Below are 27725 nucleotides of genomic sequence, written 5' to 3' on the forward strand. Positions count from 1 at the left end.
AAACAAGCAAGCACCATGCGCTGAAGGTGGGAAGAAATCATAGTTTCACCATTCAGGTAAAAATCAAAGTCAGCATGTTGTGTCTCATTTCAGGTTTTTCCTTAAGCATGGCATTTGTTTTCAGTAGTGCTCATACCATTTTTAAATTTCTTTAAAGAACATTGGCAATGTGGGTTATTTTTTCTTCCTGTGTCAGTATTGGTAATTTGTACTTCTAATAAAAATATCCTTTCATCCAAGTTTTAAATGTTATAGTTGTTTAAAAGAGTCTCTTAAGATAAAAATAAATTCTATCTATAGTTTTGATCCTTTTATTTCTACCTTTTTAATGTATCTTTAAAAATTTTTGTTCTCTGTGGATGAAGACTTGTATTAGCATCTGGTGTTATCTCTTTATTTTTTGCTTTACATTTCATTAAGATACAATCTAATTTTCCCTCTTTGTACATGTTTTGAGTTTACTTTGTTCTTTTCCTAGCTATTTAGAATGCCCTATTCTATATTATTATATTTTTTGATCTTTATGATATATGATGAATAGAAGATTATAGTCTCAAATGCATATAATTAGCTACTCTTCACAACACTTGATAGGTAATGTTTTGTGATTGTTATTGTTATGTGTTCAACTTGACTGAGCTAAGGGAAGCCCAGAGAGCTGGCAAAATATTGTTCCTGGGTTTCCCTGTAAGGATAATTTTGGAAGAGATTAACATTTGAATCAGTAGACTGAGTAAAAAATATCTGCCCTCACCAATGTGCGTGAGCGTCATGCAATCCATTGAGGGCCCCGATAGAACAAAAAGGTGGAGGAAAAGCACATGTTCTCTCCCTCTGTCTTTCTCCTTCTCTCTCTCTCTCTCTCTCTCTCTCTCTCTCTCTCTCTGTCTGTCATGGTCAACAGACTGTTCTTGGGCTTTCCGACTCTAGGACTCATACCAGGTAGATCCCCCTGATTCTCAGGCCTTCAGACTCTTAAGTGAATTATATCACTGGCTTTCCTGGTTCTCCAACTTGCAGGCTGCATATGATGGCATATTTCAGTCTCCATAATAGTGTGAGCCAATTCCTGTAATAAATCTCCTCTTACATATCTATCTATCTTATTAGTTCTGTTCCTCTGAAGAACCCAGACTAATACAGATTTTGGAGTTGAGAGTAGTTCTAGAGGAATATAATTTTAAGGACGAGTTTTCAGAATTGGTTTTGGGCTTTTTGAATTGGCTCTCTAGTCCTATTACATTTAAAGTTGCTGATGACTTACTGCCAGTAGTAAAGAGAGCACTGACAGTCCTCAGCATGAACTGTTTATAGAGTTATATAAAACATCTCCATTGGATACTCCTAATCAGCGACTTATGAGAAGCAAGTTAGGTGATTCTTTGTATGATACTTTCCAACATTTTTCGAAAACTAAGTAATGTGATGATGTTGATTGGTTGCTCCTCTTTTTCTGGACAAAATGCTAAAAGGATGAGCTCTGGGATTCAAATTCTCAGCTCAAACCCCACATATGTGACCTATGAGCTCCTAGGTGTGCTCTGAGGAAGAGCCTTATCTCCTATAGCTCCTATAGTTGAAATTGCTGAAAATAAAACACAGGACCTTATCCTGCTATTGGCTGAATTACAATTCAAGTAGAATCCCAGCCTTGTAAGGTGTCTATTGCTAAAGTGAGGGCATTGATTAGGGAAGAATAGGATCCTGTAAGTTGGGATGGGGTATGTGGGCAGACTCTGATGAAGCACATATAATAATTTTCACCTCAGATATTCCAGTTCTGAACATTATCTCTTACACATGGGAGAATCAATAAGTAGATATTTATTGCACAGATGTTTATTGCAGCATTATTTATACTGACTAAAAAACCTAATGAAGAGAATACTCAAAATAGAGGAATGTTAGAATAATTATGGTACGATGCTATTGTGTGCAACCGCCGAAAAGAGTGACTAGATGTTGATACCAGTTGGCTTAATTTCCACAGAGTATTTAAGTGTGAAATCAACATGCATTAGTGTGCGTAATTTTTTATAGCAAAAAATTACATGTGTAAATGTATTTGTATGTATGTATGTGTATCTGTTTACTTATAACCATTTAGGTTTGGATAAAATAATGAAAGACATATCCTTGTCAACCTAGGTTTTCTAGAAGAGAGTGATGAGAATGAAATACAAGAGGAGTGGGGAGGGGACAATAAGCCAATATGACAAGAAATTTAAAAGGCTGCGCTAAAGCAAACAAGGAGACACAAAAACACACAAAATCTAGCAAGTATGTTATCGTATTTATATAATTATCTATAATGAAAAATAAGACAATATAAAAACAGTAATTTATAAAGACTATGAAAGAAGTTAGTATGTCTCAAGAATTTTTTGGTAAGGTGAGCCTTAAATCATTGGGAAATGATGGGTGCCAACAACACGATTATTTTTAACATGAAGTTCAAATTTAGCAACTGAGAGATATTAATGTTCAGGTCCTCCTCAAGTATATTCTGATTCATTCAATATTTCATTAATATAGCAGCAACAACAAACAAGTACTCAAAGATCTACAGTGGGTGAAAGATTAGCAAACACTTCTACCCACCACTGAAGCAGGACCTATTCTTCTACTGCTAAACTGTGGTGTTTTTCTTTTGAAATAAGCTTCCAGAATAAAAGGACACAAAATAGAGTGGAAAGTTCATGTATTTTAGGGTTAGCCAGGCCTCAGTTTTATTCCAGGCTTTGCCACCACTGCCTGTAATCAAGTTGGTGTTGACAATAAACCCACACTTATTATCTTTCCGTTAATCTATCTTTCATAACTGCATGCCTATAGCTGTGAGTTCCAATCAGATGGTGTCAGTAAGCACAGGTTAGCCACCAAGGGAGTTTATCATAGCCTAGATCAGTTGCTGTGGGACCTCGAGTTAGATATTTTCCTGTCTCCTCATCCATAACACGGAGGTAAATAACAATATTACTCAAAAGATTATTGCAAGAGTTCAATTAGTAGATGTAAAGCACTAATTAGGGTAGTATACACATTAAAAAGTGTTCAATAAGAACAACTAGACTAAGACAGTAATATCTAATTCAGTCATAGACCATAGATTTAGGGAAAAATGACTGGGACAAATCTCAACTCAGGACTAATGTTTTGGACTTTGTGCGCGCGTGTGTGTGTATGTGTGTGTCATATCATGATGAAGATTAAATGTTATGTATTGCCAAAGAATTTTCCACATTGAACCTAATAAATATGGAAACATAGATAAATATGGAAAGGTGGAAATAAAAGCAAACTTAGAAATTTAAAAGTTTTCCTGATTAAAGACATTAATGAGAGTTACCAACCATGCATTCTTTTCTTTAGGGTGATTACAAGGAACTTTATTTTTATTTATAATAAGTTGAACATTGATTTACATCATAGAAAAAGACAGGTTTAGGAAAAAGATAGTGTTCTGTTCTGCAAGTATAAATTTTCCACCTATTTCATCATTATCCTAAATGTAGTCTACAGTGTTAAGAAATTGATTCCACTTCTCTTATTTTGCCTTTTTTTTAAACAGAAGAACCAAAACCATACTTTAAATTTTGTTGGTAATAGTTATACACATTAAGATGTGGAAATATTGTATTTAGTGTACACTTCAAAATGTCATTTGATTGATAACTACTTCTGAAAAAATATGTTTGATTTCTTAATAAGTTGACCAGTCAATGGAATGATTTTAGAGTAAACTTCTTGAATAAAAATGAAACTAAAACTTTTTTCCAAACTGATAGGATGCTTAGACTGATAGGACGAGAAATAAAGCTGAGTCTTTATTACGTTTTCTGTAGAATCTTAGACAACCATGCATTCTTTACTATCATGCAGCGTATCATCTTTTATGTGCATTGTAGCATACCAGCATTACTTTCTGTACAACTTCCAGTAAATCATTTGCTTCCATTGCCTCAGGTTATCAGAAGGGGTCTTTACTAGAGAAACTGTAAGTTCACTTTTAGAATATTCTGACTTTATGACTGCAAAAGAGCTTAATTCCTGGTTTTCTACTCTGAGTCAACACATAAGAGAATTATGAAAGACCTTCTGGCTGTGTCTCTGTATTTATTTTCCGCCTCCAAAATCTTTCTCCTTCTCATCCATTATCCCCATTAATTCTTCAAGTTTCTTCTCCAAGTATTTCTTTAACGACCTTCGTATTGCCTTCATTTTCCTCCGATGAGAGATGCAAAAATGGAATCTAGAGTAGAGAAATAAGATAATCCCAACTTCAGTATTAGTAGCCCAACTCTTAAAAAAATTGTAACAATTGTTTTTTCTTCCTTTTTTGAATTCCTCTACAAAAGTTTTTCTCATACTTCATTGTACCTCCTCCATTTCCTATGTTCCAACTTTTGTCCCATCAGACTTTATCTGTCTCATTCCTGTTAGTATGAGATCCCAGATTTTGAAATGACTTCTTTCCCCTTATTTCCATTGGAAGGAAGGGGAAGATTGGGCAATATCTTTGCCAAAGAAATGCTTGACCCAGTGTTCGTTTGGAGGGAGGAAAACTCACAGTAACAAAGCACCTCCCAGTATTACACCTTCTGCTAATAATATCAGAAATAGTGCAATCTCTTGATTCTCAGCCTTCTTTGGATCATCTTCTGAAAGAAGAAAGGGCAAAAAAGAAAGTGAATTTTGGAGAAGGAAATTAGTAACTTGAGAACTTTATCCATAAGAAGACTCTTTTTAACCTTAAAAATTGCCCTGTTCACCACTTACATCACTGTTTCCTGGTTATTCTGATCTGTATTAATTACTTAGACTCCTAAGCTCTACAAAACTTTTTCTCTTACTGCCCCTAGCCTAATTTCTCCACCTTTAGTACAGCTTTTTCATTTCTAAGCTCTTCAGTTATCCGGTGCCCGGTAATTCATACCAGTACAAATTTTGTCCAGCATCTTAGCTCTTGTTTGTGACATTAGCATGACCTACAGAGAAGGTGATCAACAAATATTTGTGGATTAAATCAATGAAGAACTCCTTGATCCCTGGCCTTTCAAAATGCCACACTGCAATCTTTGTTACCTGCACAATATTCTCCTTTGAAGCACCGAGTGGTGATGCGAAGACAGGTCCAACAATCCAGGATAGGACCTTCAGTCACGACTGATAGAGAGAAGAAAGATAGTTGGAAGGGGGCCACGGCATGGAGTTTCCTTAGCTCAGACACCAAGTATGGATTAGATCTCAGGCATTTCCATTGGTTACATTGCTGTGACTTTCTTCTTCCCCTGGCAATCAATTTTATTGATGGGTCAAAACTCTAAATATTTTAAGTCAGATCTCTGGGAAGAAGTAGGAAAATGATGGCTCAGCTTATATTGGTGCTTTGGGTTATAAACTATACTATAGGCCTCTTAGCACCTCTAAAATCTCTGGGGTGTCTGAGATTTTATAAACTAGATTTTGTTGTCAGTGATCGTTGACATTCCCCCTTGTAGCCAATAGCTCTAGGAATTGCGTTCTCAATGTGACAAGTAGAAGAGATAGGGTCATATAGAGCACAGGAGATGGGAAGATATGGCTGAAACCTCAAGGCATCACATATACTGTACTTACCACAATCTTCAGAACAAGCTAAAAGAGAATCAGAAAGATCTAATGAGCTTAGAATCAACTTAGTGTTTGTCATATGTGTACCCAAGTCATCTTTATTTGGTTACCCATTAAGTTCCAGCCACCCCTCCACCCACTCTAAATTATTCTAATGTGAAATCACATTCCTCCTCTCACCCCTCATTTCCTATTCCTTTCACATAATTTCAGTGTTGTTAGATAGTCATCTTATATTACCAACTTCAGAGAAGTTCTTTAATAGTTCTTTCAGTTTGGATTCCAGGTTTTGGCGGACATTGAGAAGCTTGACTTGAAGGATAAGGACACCTAAAGAGGGGTGGAAGGGACATCAGAAAATAGGGGTGGCCTTTCCCTTCATAATTTAATCCTAATTGTTTTGCCTTGTTTTCCCCAGTGAATTTTTCTCATACTTGCTTGGGCAATACAATCTCTTAACACTGAAACAGTACCTCACCTTTCCATGTTTCATTGCTCAGTTTATAAAGTTCATTCTTCAGCCATGTTCTCAAATTGACAACCTTTTGAACAGCTAGAGAGGGGGGGTAAAGGAACATGTGGGAGAATAATTACATTTATGGAGGAAATTACGTGGGCCCAGGTGCTCTCTTCCCTACCTCCCTTCTCCCTTTAACCCCCAAAACTCTCAGGGACTCGAGCTTCCCTCACCCAACACCCGAAGCATCTTGTCCCTGTGGGAGACCTTGAAGCTTAAACGGATCGTCTCCTTAATCTGCCGTTCAAGCAGATGAGTTTGGCCAGGGACTTCTGAGGGTACCAGCTTTACCAGCAAGGACTTAATATCCTCGATGAATTTGGGGTCACATTCCAAACAGCCTTTGACCCCGTGGAAGGCTGCCAGGGACAGGGGCAGGAGCAGGAGCAGCCGCAGGTCTCCCATTTCCTTGCCCCGACCACCCTTGCCTCAAGATCAGGTTGTCCTGGCAACTAGTTCACCAAGTTCCCTTTCCTTCAAAACTCCAGGAATGAGAGCCTTGTCCTGGATAGTCTGACTCCACCTTCCCCTCTGTTTCCATCCCACTTCTAGGCAATCTCATTTCTCTAAGGATCTTCAGTTTTCTGACTTTTATCCTTCATTCCAGAGAGAGGGAACTGCCAGCTGGGGAGCAGATACCTGAGTTCTGAGTGTGGAACACACAGAGAGAGAGAAGTCTTGTGCTCACACAAGCAGAGTTCCGTGCACAGAGATATCTCAGAAAAAGTCTTCAACTCTTTGTCTTACTTGTGTTCTTAGTAAATTCCCACACTCCTGCTGAACATTGAAGTAGTATCTCAATAGCAGTGGATGTTGGAAGAGATCTCTTAGGACTTTAGATTGCTTAACCCAAGCTCTGCTTTTATAGAAGAGGTAAGAAAAACTTGGAATATTGAGCTTCTTGGGGTCCCAGTCCCTGATGGTAGCAGTATTGTTGAAAATTAGCAATGGGTGTCTGTATATAATTGATATCATTGATAATAATGATTTTGGTACAATTGATAATTTCTCAGAAATTTAGGCTACCTTTGTTTGCAGGAATATTTCTCCAGCTATGCTCTATAACCTTTTTATATATCATTCTTCTTTTAGAGACTCTGGAGCCAGGAGACTAGAAACAACAGTTGAGGAATACATACTGATGAGTGAAACTCCAGTAATGTTCAGGGTCCTTTAACAGGCACCTCTTGAAAGTGCTGATGACACACTTTGTGTAACATATAAGAAAATAACTACAGTTATCATGGGCTGTGTTCTCAGGACACCTCCATGGAATGTGGACAAATAAACATGTTTTTCCTTCAGTTTAAGGCTCTTTGAATAAGAATTTTCTTTGTTATATGAAGAAATTAAGGCTGCTTTGCAGACTTTCCAGAGTTCTAGTTACCTCTTCTATAATATATTGCATATATGGCTGTGACCCCCTGGAAACTAGGAAACCCTGGGATCTTCAAAGGTTGGTGGTAGATTTTAGACATAAGGTATGGGAGAGTCCTGGAGTAGAAGGTTGTGAGGGAAGTTAAAAGAACTACCACTAATTATATGCCTTCCATGTGCCTGATTTTGTCTTAAAAACACTGTAGATGGAATGTCCCAAGTCCTCATGGATGGCACAGCAATACTTGGAGAGATTATTTCCATCTTATAGATAAGAAACTGAGGCTTAAAATAATTCAGTGGTTAGGGATCTGGATTCAAACTCATGTCTGTTTAACTCCAAACTCTATATACTTTATCTACTGCCTCTCAATATTTTCTGGGATAAAACAGAAAACAATCTCTTGGAATTTGATAAATTGGAAGATGGTGGGGGGGAGAGAGTATAATTCAAATCCTTTGATGTTCCAGAACTGGCACTTCTCCACTCTAATTTTATGTTCCCTTGGCTAGATGATCTCATCTTTAGATGACCCCCAAAGGATTTTCACAGGCTGAGGTCTGAAGGTATGTGTGGTAATGGTATTAAAGTAACTCTGGAAACCAAAGTTGGAGACTAAGAGGGTTAAGAAACTTGGCAGGCAGGTGGCCAAGTATGAGGAAAGACTATTCTTCAAGAGAAAACACATGTTATAGATGAGATATTTTCCAGTTAACAATACGTGCCTTTTGGATTAGACAGCTTAAAGGGAGCACTTTATCATACTACAGAATAATTCTGCCTCATTCCATGGCACATTTTCCTGACCTTCTAGTGACCCATCTACCATTTTTGTTCTTGCTTTACCCTCCCAGCTTAATTTGCAATCCAAGATTTTTAGGATGAGAGAAAAATAATTTGACTTTTGTATAGTCTTGGGAAGACTGGAAATAACAAACCATTTCCTAAACAGACAGGTAGAGCTTGTAATTGAAAGGTGCATACAAAAGGGGAAACAGTGGAGGAACTCTCATTTTCATGGAGTAAACAGTAGACAGAAAACAACAGTGTGTGCTAAGGTAAAGAAAGAGATACACACAGAGGTCTGGGGAAGACAGAACAGCACTAAGTCTGGAGGAATTTTTTATAGAGAGGCCGGGTCCAGGAGACTAGAAACAATTAATGAATATATGGTTATGAGTGAGACCCAGTAATGTTCAGGAGCCTTTAGGGGAAGCATCCTGAAATTACTGATGATGGTGTATATAACATGTAAGACAATAACCACAGTTAACATGCGCTAGTTCTTTGGATTTTGTATATGAAAAGTACTTTAGCTTTGGAAAAGAAGAGCTGTCTGGAAATTGATTAATAATATAATGATCACATTACCTAATTAAAATAATAATACTTGTGTCAGGGAGGCAAAAGGCTAACACCCAAATCCTAGAATGATTATGCTAGTGTTTGGTTTGGATCGGCATCAAGGGGATATGATTTATGGTCAGTGTGAATCTGTAGAATAGCTACCTGAGCTCTGTATTTGCCTCAAGTAGTAAAAAAGATACGTAACAGCACATGCTTTCGTAATATTGTACCAAATATATATTTGCTTGTTTGTTGTTCTTACGGAGATAAGGTGTTCATGGGCAGCGTTGTGTATTTTTTATTTTTTATTTTTTTGTCGTACAGCACTATCAATTAGAGAGTCCCTCTTTTAAGGGCTAGAACCAGATGTGTTGTAACACTTGGCCTTTGTTACAAGTCATATAATGCACTGAGGTTTAAAATCTGAAGAACAAGTTTCATAAAGAGCAAGAAGCTTCTTACAGTAATTTGCCACGTTCCATGGTGGATCCCAGATCCATATAAAAAATAAAAATAATGAATCTCTCTCTGCCTCAAGCTTCTTACGTCATCTCTCCTGGGTTATCTGTCCCAGCTGAGCCCTGCTGCATTGCTTTTCTTATCACGTCACTTGATTATCTACAAGTTTGTCAAATGATCCGGATATTTCTTACAGTCCAGTGATATTAACTTCTTTCCTGATTGTAAACTGAGACTAAGAAGCCATTATTTGATATTTGGCTATGTTATAAATTATCTTTCTAGGCAGTATTATAATCATAGGTTTAAATATTTAAATAATTACTATGTGCCAGATATTTCACATGTAAAATAATTTCAATATTTTCTGTATTCCTGTTCATTTACATTCCATTGTCGTTAAGCCAATCTCTCCATATTCTACTCATCCTTTAGGAAAAGTTGTAAGGTTTGAGCCTGGACGACTTTGAAGAAATCTCTACCTGATAGGAAATCAAACTAAAAGAAAGTTGATCCAATCAGTAGGGATTGTGGGAAGAATGAGGGGGAGAGAAGTAAAGGAAGCAGAAGATGTGTGTCACAACCTCTTCTCTCTGGGCAGGTCCCAGGAGGGAAGATATATTAGGTTCAAGGAAATAATGAGGGGAGAGAAGCTTTTGCCTTGCATCCTTTAGCGGCTCTGAAAACGACACCATTACCCACACGCAGATAATAGTACCTAAGGAAAAGCCTGTAGGACTGGCTAATAGAAGACACTCCTGAGACAGTGCCGGTTCCCACATGGCATGGAAAAACGAACATGTTCCCACTGGCTGCTAGGCAAGGATGTGCAGGTGAACTCAGGATCTGACTGGGGAACTTGCCAGTGTGTATCATTAAAGCTTTAGGTAAAGGGTCCTTTGTCTGAGATCTGGATAGCAAACCACCAGGCCAAGAAAGGAAAAGGAGTCTGCAGCAATCCCCAGGGCCTCGATGGGATCAAATTGTTAGGAAAGGCCACTAGACCCCAAGGAAAGAGAGAACAGATTCAAAGTGTTCCCCTTGCAGAGTTTCTCAGCAAACACTGCAAGAATAGTGAGAGGTAGGGTGGTACCAACTTTACCTTAAAGATACCAACACATTGTCAAAGAATGAAGCAGATATCCTCAAAGTTAAAAAAAAAAAATGCTGTCATGCCAGGGAACACACATCAGTGAAGAAATTCACTGCAGAGTTCACTGAGGAGGAAAACGCAGGGGTTTTAAATACTAGAAAGAGAGTTCATTTTAACATACTTGGTAAGATGGATTGAGTCCATAGTTAGTTAAAACAAGCTTAATTTTTCAGTGATTAGGAAGATATTTTAATTAGGCCCAAGAGAGGTCTAGCATCCCAGAGTTGCTCAGTGTTCATGGTTTGTTATCAGTTTCAGGAGGTTGAGCTAGCTAGGGTGGAAAACGTAACAGTTTTATATCTCCTAGGTAGGTGCTGTTATAAGTGGAAAACTTTCCTCAACATGCTATGCACCCATGGGCCCCCTTCAACCGTGCGGCTGGTTCATGAATTAACATAGGACCCCCACCTCCCCATTCTTAGGTCCCGTTTTACATAGAAGCAGGGAAAGGGGGAAATATGAAAAAATGATTCCTCCAAAGGAAATATAGTTACCTTAAGAAAATGTTCAAATTTTGGGGTGGGATCAAATTTATCATATTGTTCTAATATTTCTTTTTTTTCCCCTCCCCAGTGAGGTAAGAAGTAAGGTTTCCAGAGAAAGTTCAGACCAACTATAGACTATGAAGAGGCTATGTATCCTTTGTATATCAGAGAGTAGTGTAAATAAATGGGTGAGCTTGCAACATAAACACCACAGTATTTAGTACTCAACACAAGTGTGCATTACTCTTTCCTTTACATAAAATATAAGCCTGATGTTCAGAGACGCTAAGGGGAGTGTTGAAGGTCACACACCTAGTAAGGGAAAAATTGGGGGTTGTAACAAACATTTGTCTGCCTTCAAAGTCCACGTGTTTCCAAAATACCAAAATGTCCCTTGAACAGAGTTAATTCAAGGCAAAAATCATCACCGTCTCTAGTTAGCAAGAAGACAGACCCTCAGGAAATTATTTTTGTGAGAAAAGAAAAATTATTATTTCTCATTTTAAACAATAAATGGAGTCTATAATCCCAACCATCTTTTAATATTTCTTCTCACATCCAATTCTTTTTCTTCCTTTTAAATTACTTGTATAGAGAATATGAAGAATATTTATGTTCAACTGTAGCTTGTCTGCTTGTCAATTGCAGTACTCAATTTTCTTTAATATTGTATATAAAAGGCATAGGTTTTAATCTAGTTTACCTTAAGTAAATACTAGGCAAATGTAGTACTACTCCTTTTCTCCCTTCAAATGAAATTAAAATGCAATAATATAAACAGCTATAAGAACACAATATCCAATAGCAAGAAGTAACATTGTTGAACGCATAATCTGTGTCAAATATTGTATATTCTTTACACGCATGATTATATAAAATCCTCATGCTAAGAGATTAGTACTATCAGCCCCACTTAGAGATGGGAGAACTGAGAGGGGGTAAAGTACTTTGCACCAGAGCACAGAGCTCTGAGGTGGTATAGCTTGCATTCTTTTCTTTTATCTGTTTCACTTAAGTTTATTCACCTATTATGGCATGTGTGACAGTAAAGAACCACTTTTCCTTTCTACAAAAGAACAGTTACATAGAAAGCCATTTATACCTAAGGTCCTGATTCTTTAGGCTAAGGATATACAGTAGTTCATATTCTTCTTGGTTCTGTTTCCAAACTATAGTCTGAAATTGTCCACTTCTTTCCTTCTCAGATTCCACCACCACAGTGCAAACCACTATCGCCTCTTACCTGGAGAGTGTTACAATATCCTCTCCTAACTGGCCTCCCAGTCTCACTTCTTGCCCCACATGTCCATTCTTCCCACAGCAACCAGAGTGGGCTTATAAAAATGTAAATCAGGTCATTCCCATCTTCTGTTTCTGTAACTTTCTACTGCACTGAGAATAAACAAGCTGGCCTGAAAGGCCTTCTATGATATGATGTGGCACATGTCCAGATTACTGTGTCCATCTTGGGCCACTCTCCCTCACACCTCTTAGGCTCCAGGCTGGCCTCCTCTCACGGCTGAGCACTCGCTATTCCATGAGCCTGGAGCTCTGTTATCTCACATCTCCATGGCTGGCTTCTGCTCATCCTTTAGACTCCAGCTAAGTGTCACCTCCTCAGAACGTCCTCTCTGACTACCCTTTCTACAAATAGCTCTGCCTTCCCTCATTCCAATTCTGCTGTTTTCTTTTTTGAAGTATAGTTGATGTACAATATTATATAAATTATAGGTCTGCAATATAGTGATTCATAATTTTGAAAGGTTATACTCCATTTATAGTTATTATAAAATATTGTCTATACACCCTGTGTTGTATATTATATCCTTGTAGCTCATTTTATACAAAATAGTTTGTACCTCTTAATCCCCTACCCCTATATTGCCCCTCCCCCATTCCCTCTCCCCACTGGTAATGACCAGCTTATTCTCTATATCTATGAGTTTGCTTCTTTTTTGTGTTATTCAGTAGTTTGTTGTGTCTTTTAGATTCCACGTGTAAGTGATATCATACAGTATTTGTCTTTGTCTAAATTATTTCACTTAGCGTAACATCCTCAAAGTCCATGCTGTCACGAATGGCAAAATTTCATTTTTTATGGCTCAGTAGTATTCCACTGTATATATATGTACCACATCTTCTTTATCCATTCATCTGTTGATGGGCATTTAGGTTGCTTCCATATCTTGGCTATTGTAAATAATGCTACTATGAACATTGGTGTGCGTGTATCTTTTCGAATTAGTGTTTTTGATTTTTTCAGATATATACCCAGGAGTAGAATTGCAGGGTCATATGGTAGTTCTATTTTTAGTTTTATTGAGAAACCTCCATACTGTTTTTCATAGTGGCTTCACCAATTTACATTCCCACCAACAGAGTACAAGGGTTCCCTTTCCTACACATCCTCTCCAATATTTGTTATTTGTGGTCTTTTTGATGATAGCCATTCTGACAGGTGTGAGGTGATATCTCATTGTGGTTTTGATTTTCATTTCCCTGATGATTAGCAGTGTTGAGCATCTTTTCATATGCCTGTTGGCCATCTGCATGTCCTCTTTAGGAAAATGTCCTTTCAGGTCTTCTGCCTATATTTCAATCAGGTTGTTTGTTTCTTTGATGTTGAGTTGTATGACCTGTTTATAAATATATTGGCTATTAACCCATTATAGATCATATCACTTGCAAATATTTTCTCCCATTCAATAGGTTTTGTCATTTTGTCAATGGTTTCCATTGCTGTGCAAAAAGCTTTTAAGTTTAATTAGGTCCTATTTGTTTATTTTTGCTTTTATTTCCTTTGCTTGAGGAGACAGATACAAAAAAATATTGCTACGATTTATGTCAAAAAGTTCTCCCTATTTTTTCTTCTAGGAATTTTATGGTTTGTGGTCTTACATTTAGGTCTTTAATCCATTTTGAGTTTATTTTTGTGTATGGTGTGAGAAAATGTTCTAATTTTATTCTTTGACATGCAGCTGTCCAATTTTCTCAGTACCACTTATTGAAGGGACTATCTTTTCTCCATTGTATAGTCTTGCCTCCATTATTGTAGATTAATTGAAGATAAGTGTGTGCATTGTTCCATGTACACTTGAAAATATTGTGTATTCTGCGGCTTTCAGGCAGAATGCTCTCTATATATGAATTAAGTTTCTCTGGTCTAATGTGTCATTTAAGGCCAGTGTTTCTATATTGATTTTCTGTCTGGATGATCTGTCCATTGATGTAAGTGGGGTGTTAAAGTCCCCCAGTATTATTGTGTTGCTGCCAATTTCTCCTTTTATGTCTGTCAATATTTACATTATATACAGTAAGTCCCCTACATATGAACCTTCAAGTTGTGAACTTTCAAAGATGTGAACGTGCGTTCCATCAACGTCAGGAGTAAGTGAAACTGCAGCTTGCCCTTCATCTCCTAGTGCTGAAGATCCTTCAGCTCTACCATCTCCCACCTCCTCTCTCTCCTCCAGTCAGTAACCCTTCTTGCCTGTTCACTTGATGACAGCCCTTGTATGCCAGCTGTTTTGCTGTACTACTGTACTACTCTACTTTTCAAGGTACTGTACTGTAAGATTAAAAATTGTTTTCTTCTTGTGTGTGTTTTTTTAATGTATTATTTGTATGAAGAGTATTATAAACCTATTACAGTACAGTGCTATATAGCCAGTTGTCTTAGTTGGGTACCTAGGCTAACTTTTTTGGACTTATGAACAAATTGGACTTACGAACACGCTCTTGGAATGGAACTCATTCGTATGTAGGGACTTACTGCATTTAGTTGCTCTTGTGTTGGGTGCATATATATTAACAATTGTTATATCTTCTTCTTGGATTGATCCCTTGATCATTATGTATTGTCCTTCTTTGACTCTTTTAAGTCTTTATTTTAATATTTATTTTATTTGATGTAAGTATTGCTACTCCAACTTTTCTTTTGACTTCCATTTTCATGGAATACGTTTTTCCATCCCCTCACTTTCAGTCTGTTTATGTCTTTAGATATGAAGTGAGTCTCTTGTAGGCAGTGTATATATGGGTCTTGTTCTTGTATCCATTTAGCCACTCTTTCCCCCCTCTTCTCTTGTTCTCTTCCCTTGTGATTTGATGACTATCCTTAGTGTTATGTTTTTCTTTTTTGTGAGTATATCTATTATAGATTTTGGTTTGTGGTTACCATGAGGTTTTTATATAGCAATCTCGCTATATATGTGATTGTTTAAAGTTGCTGATCTCTTAATTTTAAATGCATTTTAAAAACCCTCCATTTGTACTATCCTCCTCTCATGATTGCTGTTTTTTCTATCATATTTTATGCCTAATTGTTTTGTGTATCCCTTAACTGCTTATTGTGGATATAGATGATTTTACTACTTTTGTCTTTAAACTTTGTTAGTTTTGTGTGTAGATGATTTCCTACCTTAACTGTATGTTTGCCTTTACCTATGAGCGTATTCATTTCATAATTTTCTTGTTTCTTGTTGTGACCTTTTCTTTTTCATCTCGAGAAGTTCCTTTAACATTTGTTGTAAAGCTGGTTTGGTAGTGATGAACTGTTTTAGCTTTTGCTTTTCTGTAAAGCTTTTCATCTGTCCATCAGAATGAATGAGAACCTTGCTGAGTAGGGTATTCTTGGTTGTAGGTTTTTCCCTTTCATCATTTTAAATACATAGTGCCAGTCCCTTCTGGCCTGCAGGATTTCTGCTGAAAAATCAGCTGATAGCCTTATGGGAGTTCCCTTGTATTTGTTGCTTTTCCATTGCTGCTTTGAATAGTTTATCTTTAATTTTCCATTTTAATTACAATGTGTCTTGGTGTGTTCCTCTTTGGGTTAGTCCTTTATGGGACTGTGTGCTTCCTGAACTTGGGGTGACTGTTTCGTCTCCCAGGCTAGGGATGTTTTTAGCTTTTATGTCTTCAAATATGTTCTCAGGCCCTTTCTCGCTCTCTCTTTGGGCTTCTGGGACCCATATAAAGTGAGTATTAGTGTGCTGCATGTTGTCCCAGAGGTCTCTTAAACTGTCTTCATTTCTTTTCTTTTTTTTTTTTTACTCTGTTCAGCTTCAGTGATTTCCACTACTCTGCCTTTTACCTCATTTATCATTTGTCCGTATTATTTACCCTGCTCTTTATTCCTTATAGTGTATTTTTCCTTTCATTTAGTGTATTCTTCATCTCTGCTTGGTTGTTCTTTATATTTTCTGATTCTTTATTAAAAACTTCTAACTTCTTGCTCTGTGCATATATTCTTCTCCCAAGTTCTTTGATTATCTTAACAATCATTACCCTGAACTTTTTCTCAGATAGATTATCTATCTACACTTCACTTAGTTGTTCTTTGGGGTTTTATCTTGTTCCTTCATCTGGAACATGTTTCTCTGCGGCCTCATTTTGTCTAAGTTGTTTTGTATTTTTCTGTATCTGGTAGGTTAGTTGCATTTCCCAACCTTGGAAAGATGGTTTTCTCTAGGAGTCATCCTATGCATCCCTGAAGTGGACTCCCCTCTGGTCACCAGAGCTGTATGCTCTAGGGGTTCTACTAATAAGGGATGTATGGGTCCTTCCATTGTAGCGAATTGGCTATGTGGACAGCCTGGTAGGCTTGATTGGCTCCTAGTCTGGTTGGTTGCCAGACCCTGCCACGTGTGGAGGCTGTTGGCTGCTGTTTGGCAGGGCCTGGTTATGAGGCAGCTGGAGCAGAACCGCATGGAGCCTTGGGGCTAGTGCTGGCTCACTGGTGGGCAGAGTTGGGGTCCAGAAGACTCTGGAGCTGTTGCCTACTCACTAGTGGATGAAGCCAGGTCTTGGGATTAATGCCAGACTACTGGCAGGCAGAGCTGGGTCCTGCAGTCTGGCTGTCAGGCCCAGGAATCCCAAAGCTGGTGTCAGATGATCGGTAGTGTGGAGGGGGCGTTTCCTGCTGCAGTTGGGTACAGGGTCCTGGGTGTCCCAAAGCTTGTGTTGGCCTGCTAGTTGGCCGTGCTTGGTCCCAGTTCATCCCAGGGCAGGGTCTGACCTGCTGTGGGCTGGCTGGTTCTGCAGGCTGGGGTATCTTAGTTTTTGTGGATCTGGTGTTTGCCCCCTGGTGGGTGAATCTGCTCCAGAGGCTAGAGGAGGCTTCCTGGAGGATAGGACCAGTGCCTGTCTGCTGGTGTGTGGAGCCAGGTCCTGTCCTGTGGTGAGCAGGACTGTGTCTAGAGGCATGTCTAGAGGTGGCTCTGGGCTCAGGAAGTTTTTAGGTGGCCTATCTGGTGATGGTTGGGGCTCTATCCCTGTCTAGGTAATTGCTTGGCCTGAGGCCTGCTGCCACTGGTTCCTACAGGCTGTTGGGTAGGGCCAGGTCTTGGTGCTAAAGAGCTAGAGGGAGAATTCCACAATGGCGCCTGCCTGCATCAGTGTCCATGCTGTAGAAGAATCTCCCATGAATGGCTGCCACCAGTGTCTATGTCTCCAGGATAAGCTATAGCTGCCCCCCACCTCTCTGGGAGACTCTCCAAGACCAGCAGGCAGGTCTGGACCAGGCTCCTATCAAATTACTGCTTTTGTCCTGGGTGCTGGAGGGTGTGAGAGACTTTGTGTGCTCCCTTTAAGAGTGAAGTCTTTATTTCCCCCAGTCCTTTGGAACTCCTAAAATAAACCCCCACTGGCCTTCGAAGCCAAGTGCTTTGGAGGCTTGTCTTCCCAGTGTAGGACCCCTGGGCTGGGGAATGGGACATGGGGCTCAGAACTCTCACTCCTGTGGGAGAACCTCTACAATATAATTATTCTTTAGTTTGTGAGTCACCCATCCGGGAGTATGGGACTTGATTATATTGTGAGTCTGCCCCTCCTACCCATCTCGTGTGGTTCCTTCTTTATGTCTTTAGTTGTATAAGATCTTTTCTATTAGGTTTCAGACTTTTTCGTTGATGGTTGTTCTGAAAATAGTTGTGATTTTGGTGTGCTCATGAGAGGAGGTGAGCTCAGGGCATTTCTATTCTGCCTTCTTGACCCTGCCCCTAGAGCTTGCATTCTTAACCCCATTTGAATGATTCTCTATTTATATTCTTTTAGTCACTAAACTCTGTCTTACCCTTTATTAGCCAATTTTTTTTTTTAAAGTCCCCTACTCCTGTGCGTAATGAATTATCGTATTTCTGAAAAACTGACTCTTAGTGGCTGAGGCATTGTGGCCTAACATATGGCATTGCACTTAGTTCTAATTCTGGTCCTTGTAGAAACAGATTTCTCTTCAAAGTATAGAGTCAAGGGGGAAACTCTTAGTTGAATTTGCCTATGTGGTTACTACCCTTTAACAATTAATCTTATTGTTGATGATTCCTTTGCATTAAACTCCCTTTCATTAATATAAAAATTACATTTGGACCTTTCTCTATTTACAGAGTTTTATTTATTATCTTGTCTTGAAATGATTGAGTTTCCTCTTAATTTTTTCTAATATGCTAAGTAAATATTTTCTGCTTAAATACACCCTCATTTCAGTACTACAGCTGTATTGGGTTATTGATCCATTAACCAGGAATTTAATAAATTCTGTTATATCTTGCAGGGTCTTCTGAAAAAGGGTCTGACAAAAATTTACTATATACCTATTTACTACTTAATGAGATAAGAGGAAGCTGAATGCGTCAACCCTGAGGCAGGAAGGTTTCAATTCAATGAAAGAAAGAAGCACTTGGTGAAAGCATTATTGACTTTAACTATTGGAATGAGCTACTAAAGAAGGTGTGGAATCTCCTTTCCTAGAGGAGATTAGTGGTCACCTCTGTCAGTGTTGGCACTCTTGCCTAGGGATTTGGGCTTAATTGAATGGGTTCCTCCTAGCTGACACAGCTGCTATCATATACAGAGAATGATAACTTGAAAAGTATATTTCATATTAATTTTTCCTTAAATTTAGTGCAAGTTTAACAGCAGATATGTGTTGAATTTCTTTTTCAAAGAATGGTAATTGTGGTGTTATGTACAGTGAATGGGAAAACAGTTTGTCAAGTTCCATATTCTGTAAATTATTATCATTTTTTGGCATAAATATATTCACCAAGAGGGATTCTAGAAACCACCCCAAATTGGTTTTTTTTTTAAATTAATTAATTAATTTTATTTTTGGCTGTGTTGGGTCTTCGTTTCTATGCGAGGGCTTTCTCTAGTTGTGGCAAGCGGGGGCCACTCTTCATCACGGTGCGCGGGCCTCTCACTATAGCGGCCTCTCTTGTTGCGGAGCACAGGCTCCAGACGCGCAGGCTCAGTAGTTGTGGCTCACGGGCCCAGTTGCTCCGCGGCATGTGGGATCTTCCCAAACCAGGGCTGGAACCCGTGTCCCCTGCATTGGCAGGCAGATTCTCAACCACTGCGCCATCAGGGAAGCCCCCAAATTGGTTTTTAACTGGTAAGGGAAATAGTTTAGAGAAATATAAAATGTTTTTCAATTGCATCTATTTGAGAATTTTACCATTTCATTTTCTTTCCCTGGTGCAGTAAGAGAAGACTTTGACAAAATGTGCACTGACCACTTTTCATTTATGCCAGGTTTAGCTCTATGTCTGAAGGGCATATGTGATAAATTGGTCATACATTATCTCATTTACAGTCTGCGTTTTATGAGCTCCTGTAAAAACAATTACCATATATACATTTTACAATAAATGGGCAAAGTGGCTGCAAACAATATGGAAAAGTCAATAATTAATTTCAGATTTCCAAATGTAGCAGAGACACTGGAGCTTTCTCTTCTTTTCAAAAGAGATGGTTTCTTTGTTAGGAATATGCAAGCATGTTAATTCATTACTCTGTGGTTTCTCTTTTTCCAGAGCTTGTCGAAGGCCTAATTTATGTGCAAGGCTGAAAGCTGTTTAAACGGATAATATGCCTCCTTCATGAGAAATACCACCGCTTTATGCTCCATTAAATGCAGACGTTGACTCTATAAGCTACATACCAATTATTTCTTTCCAGAAACAGCAGCATAGTTTTTTTTTCCACACAGGACAACAGATTATTGCAGGCTGCTATTAATCTCTACATAGTCCACAGAATACACAGGACACTAGGGAAAAAACAATTGAGTAGCTATTTTAACATTTGCAAAAGTACTATATGGAGAGAAAATAAAAAGAAGATGCTTCTCTGTTTGCTACCCATAAAATATTTCAATTCTCCTCAGAAAGATAAAAAAAAGCCCTTAAATTAATCAATAATGACCTGCTGATGTTGAAGCAGTGCCTATGGATGAGCACAGATGGATCTTTATCTGGCAGATCTTTATTTTCCCCAACATCATGTATGGCTGACCACTCTACAGTCCTTCTACATGCTCCATTAGTTGGGTGGTGCAGTTAGTGAAATGCCTATTAACACCCTTAAATGGGTTCTTTTATGATAACAGCATTGTTTGGTGTATGATAATGGGCCAATTTTCATAGTTAAAGCCAGAAAAATACACTAGTACCTCAGCATAACCTGTCATAGGCTAGAATTTAATATAATGGCTGTGGGTCATTTTGGAGAGTATGAATCACTATAACTTACAGGACTGTTTACAAAACTAGTGACACTGATACTGGTCCATGTATCAAAGTTCAAGGAGTATTTTAATAGTGAAAAGCCAGTAACCAAGTTATTTGTGTAAAAATTTTAACTTTTCTCATTCATCTAGTCAAAAATATTTGGGTGCCTCCTGTTTAACTTTTTTTTTTTTTTAAAGATTGATTGATTGATTGATTGATTGATTGATTGCTATGTTGGGTCTTCGTTTCTGTGCTAGGGCCTTCTCTAGTTGCGGCAAGCGGGGGCCACTTTTCATCGCAGTGCGCGGGCCTCTCACTGTCGTGGCCTCTCTTGTTGCGGAGCACAGGCTCCAGACGTGCAGGCTCAGTAGTTGTGGCGCACGGGCTTAGTTGCTCCGCGGCATGTGGGATCTTCCCAGACCAGGGCGCGAACCCGTGTCCCCTGCATGAGTAGGCAGATTCCCAACCACTGCACCACCAGGGAAGCCCCTGTTTAACTTTTATTCAACAAGTATTTATTGGACACTTATCAGTAGTATCAACAAAAATAAAGTGGAGACAGAAATGCCTCTGCCTTTACAGAGCTTGCATTCAAGTATAGTGCTGATATTTTAATCTAAATGGATTTTCTTTTTTGTGCTCTAGTGGCATATTTTTGGTTTCCTTCCTCCTTCCTTCCCTAGCCCCTTCCCTCCCCCCTTGCCTCCTTCTCTCCCTCCCTTCCTTCCATCTATCTTCCCATCTATTTTTTTTTTTAAATTAGCGATCCCCTTGTTTCTGAATGGTGATTTCACTCTGCTGTGTCCGAATGGAGAAACATTTGGGCAGCATGGTTCACAGATCAGTGAGCCCCAGATTAGCTTAAGCTAATTAGTTTATTTCATTCCCCCAGAAATTTCATGGGTAAGTAAACCATTCAGAGTTCATGAGATACTGGCAAACTAGTGGAAGGCTTTGGGGAAAAGACATTTCCTACTTCTTCCTCGGGAACTACCAGAAGAAACTTTGTCCTCCAAGACTTAGTGATATAAAAATACGAACACTGAGCTGCAACTAACATAGGTAATTTTGGAACTGGCCCTTAACTGCTTCATGAGAGGTGATTGTATAACCCATCCTGGATTCAGTAGTATACATTGATAGCTTCAAATGGCCATGGCTGTGTTAGGAGTATTTACACCACAGAAATCACAGATACTACAAATGAAGGCTTTTTTTCTTTTCCTTTAACTTTTTCCTTTCTCCCTCCCCTCCCCTCCCCTCCCCTCTCTTCCCTCCCTCCCTTTCTTTTTCTCTCTTTTTTCTTTTTAGAGGTAGCTACAGAGAGTCCATAATGTGGAGACAAGGAGACAGCATGAGGCCAGTGGAGAGCTTGAGAGAAAATGGGTCTTGGTAATATAATTTGAACTATTAGAACAAGCTTTACTGGAAACCTGCTGTACTTTTGGAGTTTTTAGTGATGTAAGCATATAACATGCCCACAAAACAACAAAAGTTTCATGGTCAGTGTACATTATTTTTTGAAGGTAGAACATTCTAAATTAACATTATTCAAAGTGTGTTCTTAGATGCTAATTGAGATTCCATAAAAAATGGAATATGCATACTGGGACTCATCAGAGAGGGGTTGAAAAATTCGAATATGTAACTGCTTCTCAAGATACATCTAGTAAGCTCAGGAGGTTGATAATTGGGAAGAGACAGTTTAATTGTTGAAGACTTGTGGCCTGCAGAGGTAAAGGTTAAGTAATTAAACAATATGTGTTATTGACCTAATAAGCGCTGATTTCAATGATCAGATCTACTCCACTACAATTTGTAAGTTATATTTGCTAGGTATTACTCCAGTAAAAATTTCAAAGCCACATCTGTAATTCTATACTCGGTACTATCCATCTAGCCAGTGAGTTGAAGAGCTGAGACTAAAGGAAAAGAAAAATCTAAAATAGCAGTGTGGTCAAATTAAAATTTCTGTTTTAATATGACCAGGAAGCAGTGGAGTCACTTGATTCTACTCAGGCTAAAATAAAATATTTAGAGAGTCTCAACAATCAACGAATAACTTCTATCACGTTACTACTAATTGATTAAAAGTCAAAAGTAAGGAAACTATACCTAAAATATGATACAACAAATTATTAATAGGGAAACACTTGTACATTTTCTAAAGCTAATTTTTTATGATTTTTTGGTGAATTTATTGACAATATTAGCAGTGGAGTTAGATCTTAAGTATTTAATGAAGTCCTGATATGTGTGAGACACTTTCATTTTCATGACAACCTGATGGACAAAAGTCTGATGTTCTCCATTTATTAAGTGAAGAAATTGAACCTCCAAAAGGAAAAATATCTTGTCAAAGCTTATGTGTCCAGTGAGGGCAAGAGTTTGGGTCTAATTCCAGTGCCCATACATAGCTGAATTAGATTACATCGACTAAATATCTTGATGCGTATTTAATCTTAGCCCAATCAAAAGGATAAATGGATGCAGGAGGGATGAAAATTAGAGGGGAAAGTATTTTTAGTTTCGTTTAGATGATGGAGAATATGAAACAGAGGGCAAACCACTGAGATGGTTGAACTAATTCTCACACGTATCCGAGTTGAATTATAAAATAACATTTTATGACAATGCTTATAGGAATCTGGAAGTTTGTTCTTTAGTGTAGATTGGTACTTGGAAAATAAGGATAAGGTAGAGGAAAAGCTCAAACACGTGGTGATACTTACCTGACCTTTAATGTGTGGAATAAATAAGGAGTTTTTTGTTAGGATGAAATAATCAAGTACTTCAATGTCACAGTATCAAACAGATGACTCAGAGGAATTTGGAAAACCAGAATTGTTTCATCAAAATAGCCTTTCAAGTACTATTATATGACCTTGGACAAGTCATTTTATCCTTAGTGGCCTAAGATTTTGCATCTGTGACATGAGAATAATAAAACATACCTCATAAGGTCATTGTGAGGATTAAATGGGATGATAATGAACTAAAAATAGTACCTGGTGCTTATTAAATGTAAATGATGATTTAGTGTTGTTGTTATTGTTATTACAAATAATACAAAGTGTTTTTCCTGGCTTTCTCATTTAGTAGCTGTAAGATCTTACACAAATAATTGGATCTCTCTCAGTCTTAGTTTTTTTCATTTGTACAAATTCTAATATACTATCATGTTGATCTTTCAGTGTTGTGTTCTGAGTATTAAACTGAACAATGCCTATAAAAGCATTTTATAACATATAAATTGGGGAGTGATGTCTTCATGATGCCCTCACTACAAAATCCTATGGCTCTTCTAAGTCCACATCGTTGTGGCTTCTGTAGCATTTGGCAGAGAAGGATGCAACCTTTTACTTAAATAGCATAATTTACTTTTTTCTCAATTTTCTACTCATCTCCTCCATTCCTGTCTGAACAGCTCTTTTCATTTTCCTCTGCAGAATGCAGTTTCGTTCTTGACCTCTGAATTGGGTGTTCCACAGGGTTCCCCTCAACCCCCTAATATTCTATACTTAATCTGTACTACTTCTATGACTTTTGACATCCCTATCTATACCCACATAGCTGCATCCTGAAATGAAATTTACCAAATGGGGATTGTCAAAGACTAAATTTTTAGTGATTTTCAAAATATATCGAATAAGCTTTATAAAGCTATATCCAACCCCATTATTCCATTAGGTATTGATATAGAAGTAGCTAAGCTGTAGTATCAGACACCACTAAAATGACATATTTATCATAATTCATGGCTGTAGGCTTTTGGGAGGAATAAGTAGCCTCAGAGGACAAACTAAGCAAACCCAGCCTAATTCAGTTATGGCAGAGATCATTTTGGCATCTAATTTATAGCATCTTCCTCTTCCTCATCTACTTTCTTATTTATAAAATGTTTATTTAGCATTTATTGTGTGTAGAATACTGAGTTTTCTGAAGGGACAGAGAGATGGTCCTAGGGTGTGAGGAGGATTATTTTTAGTTTCAAGTTGTTGCATATTTTATGTCCTATTCTTACTCCTTGCACTAGCTTTAACTTTTGGGTTATCATAAATATGTGTTACACTGAGGAATAAGGATCCTTTTGTAAATATTCAGTCAGACAAATAATCTGCTTCTGATTTGAAGTCAGTCTGAAAGAAGAAAAACATTAACTACAAGTGAAAATTAATATGCAAGTCTGAATTGAGAAAGTAATTTTCTTCTAATTTGGAGGATAATTCTTCTTAGGAAGATTGTTACTTACCATTTGGAAACTGCTGATTTTATGCAAGGTCATAATAAAAAAATACATCAAAGTTAAATTGGCATGTGAGTAACTGACCTGTCTAGTATACTAGATACACATATTACTTTATATATGTAAAGCACGGAAACTAGTTTTCATATAGTTTCCTCATTTCAAGCTGCAAAACTCCTCAGACAGAAAGGACAGCAAAATTGCCTCACAGAAGCCAACTGATTTATTGAAATTTTGAATTCCAAATGAGTGAAGATGTCCAGCATTGCTTGAGCAAATACAAAATATTATTCTCTCTTTTGGTGGGACTACTGTATGGTAAGATATTTGTAATTTGTGTTAGCAACTGTTAGTATATCAAAGAGAGATAAATATAAGATTATTTTAAAAAAGGAACCAGTGACCCAAAACTCTTTGGTAATTGTTGGCTAGAAAATAAAGGTTTGTTGTTGCAGGTGTAACTCGAAAATTATTAGTATGGGAAAAGCTGAAGGGTTGAGAAAACCAAGGTCACAGCTAATCGTTAGTTGAGTCTGGATTACTAAATCTATGTATAATTTCTTGGTTTCTGGAAAATTCAGTTATAACATAAGGTCTTGTATCTCATTTAATCTTTACAATTCCATGAAGAAAGTATTTATAATTTCCATTTTTACAGAGAAAATATTAGGTTTATGAGTGTTAAGATGGTTTTTCATGGCTGTATAGTTGGCCCATGGCAGAGACAAGATTCAAATCCAGATCTGTCTGATCCCTGGGCCCATTTTCTTTCCACTGTCCTATACGGTCATTATATTACCTCTCTTTGCAAGGTGAAGCAACATTATTATAATGTTCTATATAATGTGATGTGATTTAACACTGACCAGTGATTTTTCAAGTTAGAGAAATTAATTTTGTGCTAGTTCATTTAAAGTAAATCACTCTGTCTTCCCTATGGTCTAGTCCATGTGTCTGTGGGACAGATGGTATGATCTGAGGTAATGGAAGAATGATACTGACTGATTCATATAGGGATTATTAAGATGTAATGACCTAAAAGAGTCAGCCCATCCTTAGCATAGTTTATAAGCATGAAAAAAATATTTTGCATATTTATGTTTTTTTGTAAATATATTTATGGAAATATGTAATGATTTTAATATTTCTGATTAATTCAGTGCTGAAATATTGAGTACTAGGATCATTTTAAGGATAGGTTTTTATAAATAGAATGTTGTCATACTAAAAGTCTTTATAGCTTAAAAAGCATAACTTAATTTACCATAGTTAATTTACTCACTGAACTAATATATTCATTTACTCTTTATAATATAGCAGGTATTAAGCTAGGTGCTGGGGATATATCAGTGAGTGAAATAGACAAAGCCACCATCACAGTCTAATTATACAAGGAAATGAATGATTAAAACTGATGGAAAGGCCCAAAAGGACAAGACCCTTGTTTTAGGAGCACACAGGAACCTGGCTTATAATGGGTGCTAAAGAGATTTTGCTCGTGATAGAAATAAATTTGAGCTGAGGTTTGAAAGATGAATAAGAGTTTACTAAAGTTAACATTTTTTTTGAGGGAATGTTCCAGATGAAGAAGGAGTATGTGCAAAGGCCCTAAAGCAAGACGAATATAACTATTTCAGGGAACTGAAAAGAAGTTTGATTGAATCAAGGCAAAGAGTAATGTGATGAACTTGCAGAAAGATAAGGTCCAGGCTTCACAAAGCCCTACAAGACAGATTAAAGATTTTGGTTTTGGCCTCAGAATATGGAATATCCATTAAAATGGTTTAAGCAGCAGCTGATCTGATCTGTTTGAAAAGATCATTCAAACTGCCATTTAGGAAACCTTTAAGGGTGCCAGAGTGTATGGAGGGAAAGCAGTAAGCTACTGAACAATAGTCAAGGTGAAAGAAAATGTTAGATTGGACCAGGGGTGTGGAAGTGGAGGCCATGAAAGTGGATGCATGGATTTTGGATTTTGTAACTATTACATGGGCCTTGGTATTTTAACTAGCCAAATTAGATTGTTTTTTGTGTCTTGAGTGAGCAAATAAGATATGGAGTACACTGGAGATTTTTCCAAAGGAGCAAGGGAAAAACTGTCTCTATAAAACATAGTTGAACTGCCAGTCAACTGAGGTGGAGGAAGAATGCAGTTGTTTCTCATTGTATTCTGTGATAGGTTACCAGTAGAGGACCATTTACAGAGATGTATAATAGTGAAAGAAAACCAGGTTTAGACAGGAAGATTTGGAAGCTGTATAGTATGGTGGTTAAGAAATTGATCTCTGTACCTGGGAGGCCTGGATTCAACTCTTAGGTCTGAGACTTGTTACCTGTATGTACTTGGGCAGTTTATTTATATTCTTTATGCCCCATTTTCCTCATTTATGAAATGAGGATTATGACGGTAATATTACCTAACTTACTGAGAGCATTATGTGGAACGGGGCAAGAGCTTAATAAGCTACTATTATTATTTTGAGTCATTTTGGATGTGTTGAATTTTAGGTCCTTTTAAATATCTAGAGATGTTGAGCAAGCTTTTAGATATATACGTTTGGAGTTCAGAGGAAAGGTCTGGACTACAGGTAAATTTAGGAGTCAGTAGTGACCCTCTAGGTCAATCCACATTGTTGCAAAATGCAGGATTTCATTCTTTTTTGTTGTGGCTGAGTAATATTCATACACACACACACACACACACACACACACACACACACACCACATCTTCTTGTCCATTCATCTGCTGATGGTCACTTAGGTTGCTTCCTTATCTTGGCCATTGTAAATAATGCTGCTATGAACATTGGGGTGCATATATCTTTCTTGAATTCGTGTTTTTGTTTTCTTCAGAAATATACCCAGGAGTAGAATTGCTGGGTCACATGGTAGCTTTTTAGTTTTTTGAGGAACCTTCATAGTGTTTTCCATAGTGGATGCACCAGTTTACATTCCTACCAATGGTGTACAAGAGTTCCCTTTTCTCCACATTCTCACCAATATTTGTTATTTGTAGACTTT

The 27725-nt window shown here is 37.7% G+C and overlaps 1 protein-coding gene across 1 annotated transcript; it reads right to left on the minus strand.

The window, feature by feature from the left end:
• Nucleotides 1-928: 928 nt before the first annotated feature.
• IZUMO3 (IZUMO family member 3) lies at nucleotides 929-16754 on the minus strand. The gene is made up of 6 exons (XM_082470545.1): nucleotides 6304-16754; nucleotides 6092-6166; nucleotides 5854-5943; nucleotides 5086-5166; nucleotides 4571-4661; nucleotides 929-4252 (listed from the first exon to the last, which is right to left on the minus strand). The coding sequence occupies exons 1-6, from the start codon at nucleotides 6533-6535 to the stop codon at nucleotides 4117-4119; spliced, it is 705 nt and encodes a 234-aa protein (XP_082326671.1). The 5' UTR covers nucleotides 6536-16754; the 3' UTR covers nucleotides 929-4116.
• Nucleotides 16755-27725: the final 10971 nt, after the last annotated feature.

This window comes from Balaenoptera physalus, assembly GCF_965194825.1.
Source record: "Balaenoptera physalus genome assembly, chromosome: 7".
In the NCBI taxonomy this organism is placed as follows: Eukaryota; Metazoa; Chordata; class Mammalia; order Artiodactyla; family Balaenopteridae; genus Balaenoptera; species Balaenoptera physalus.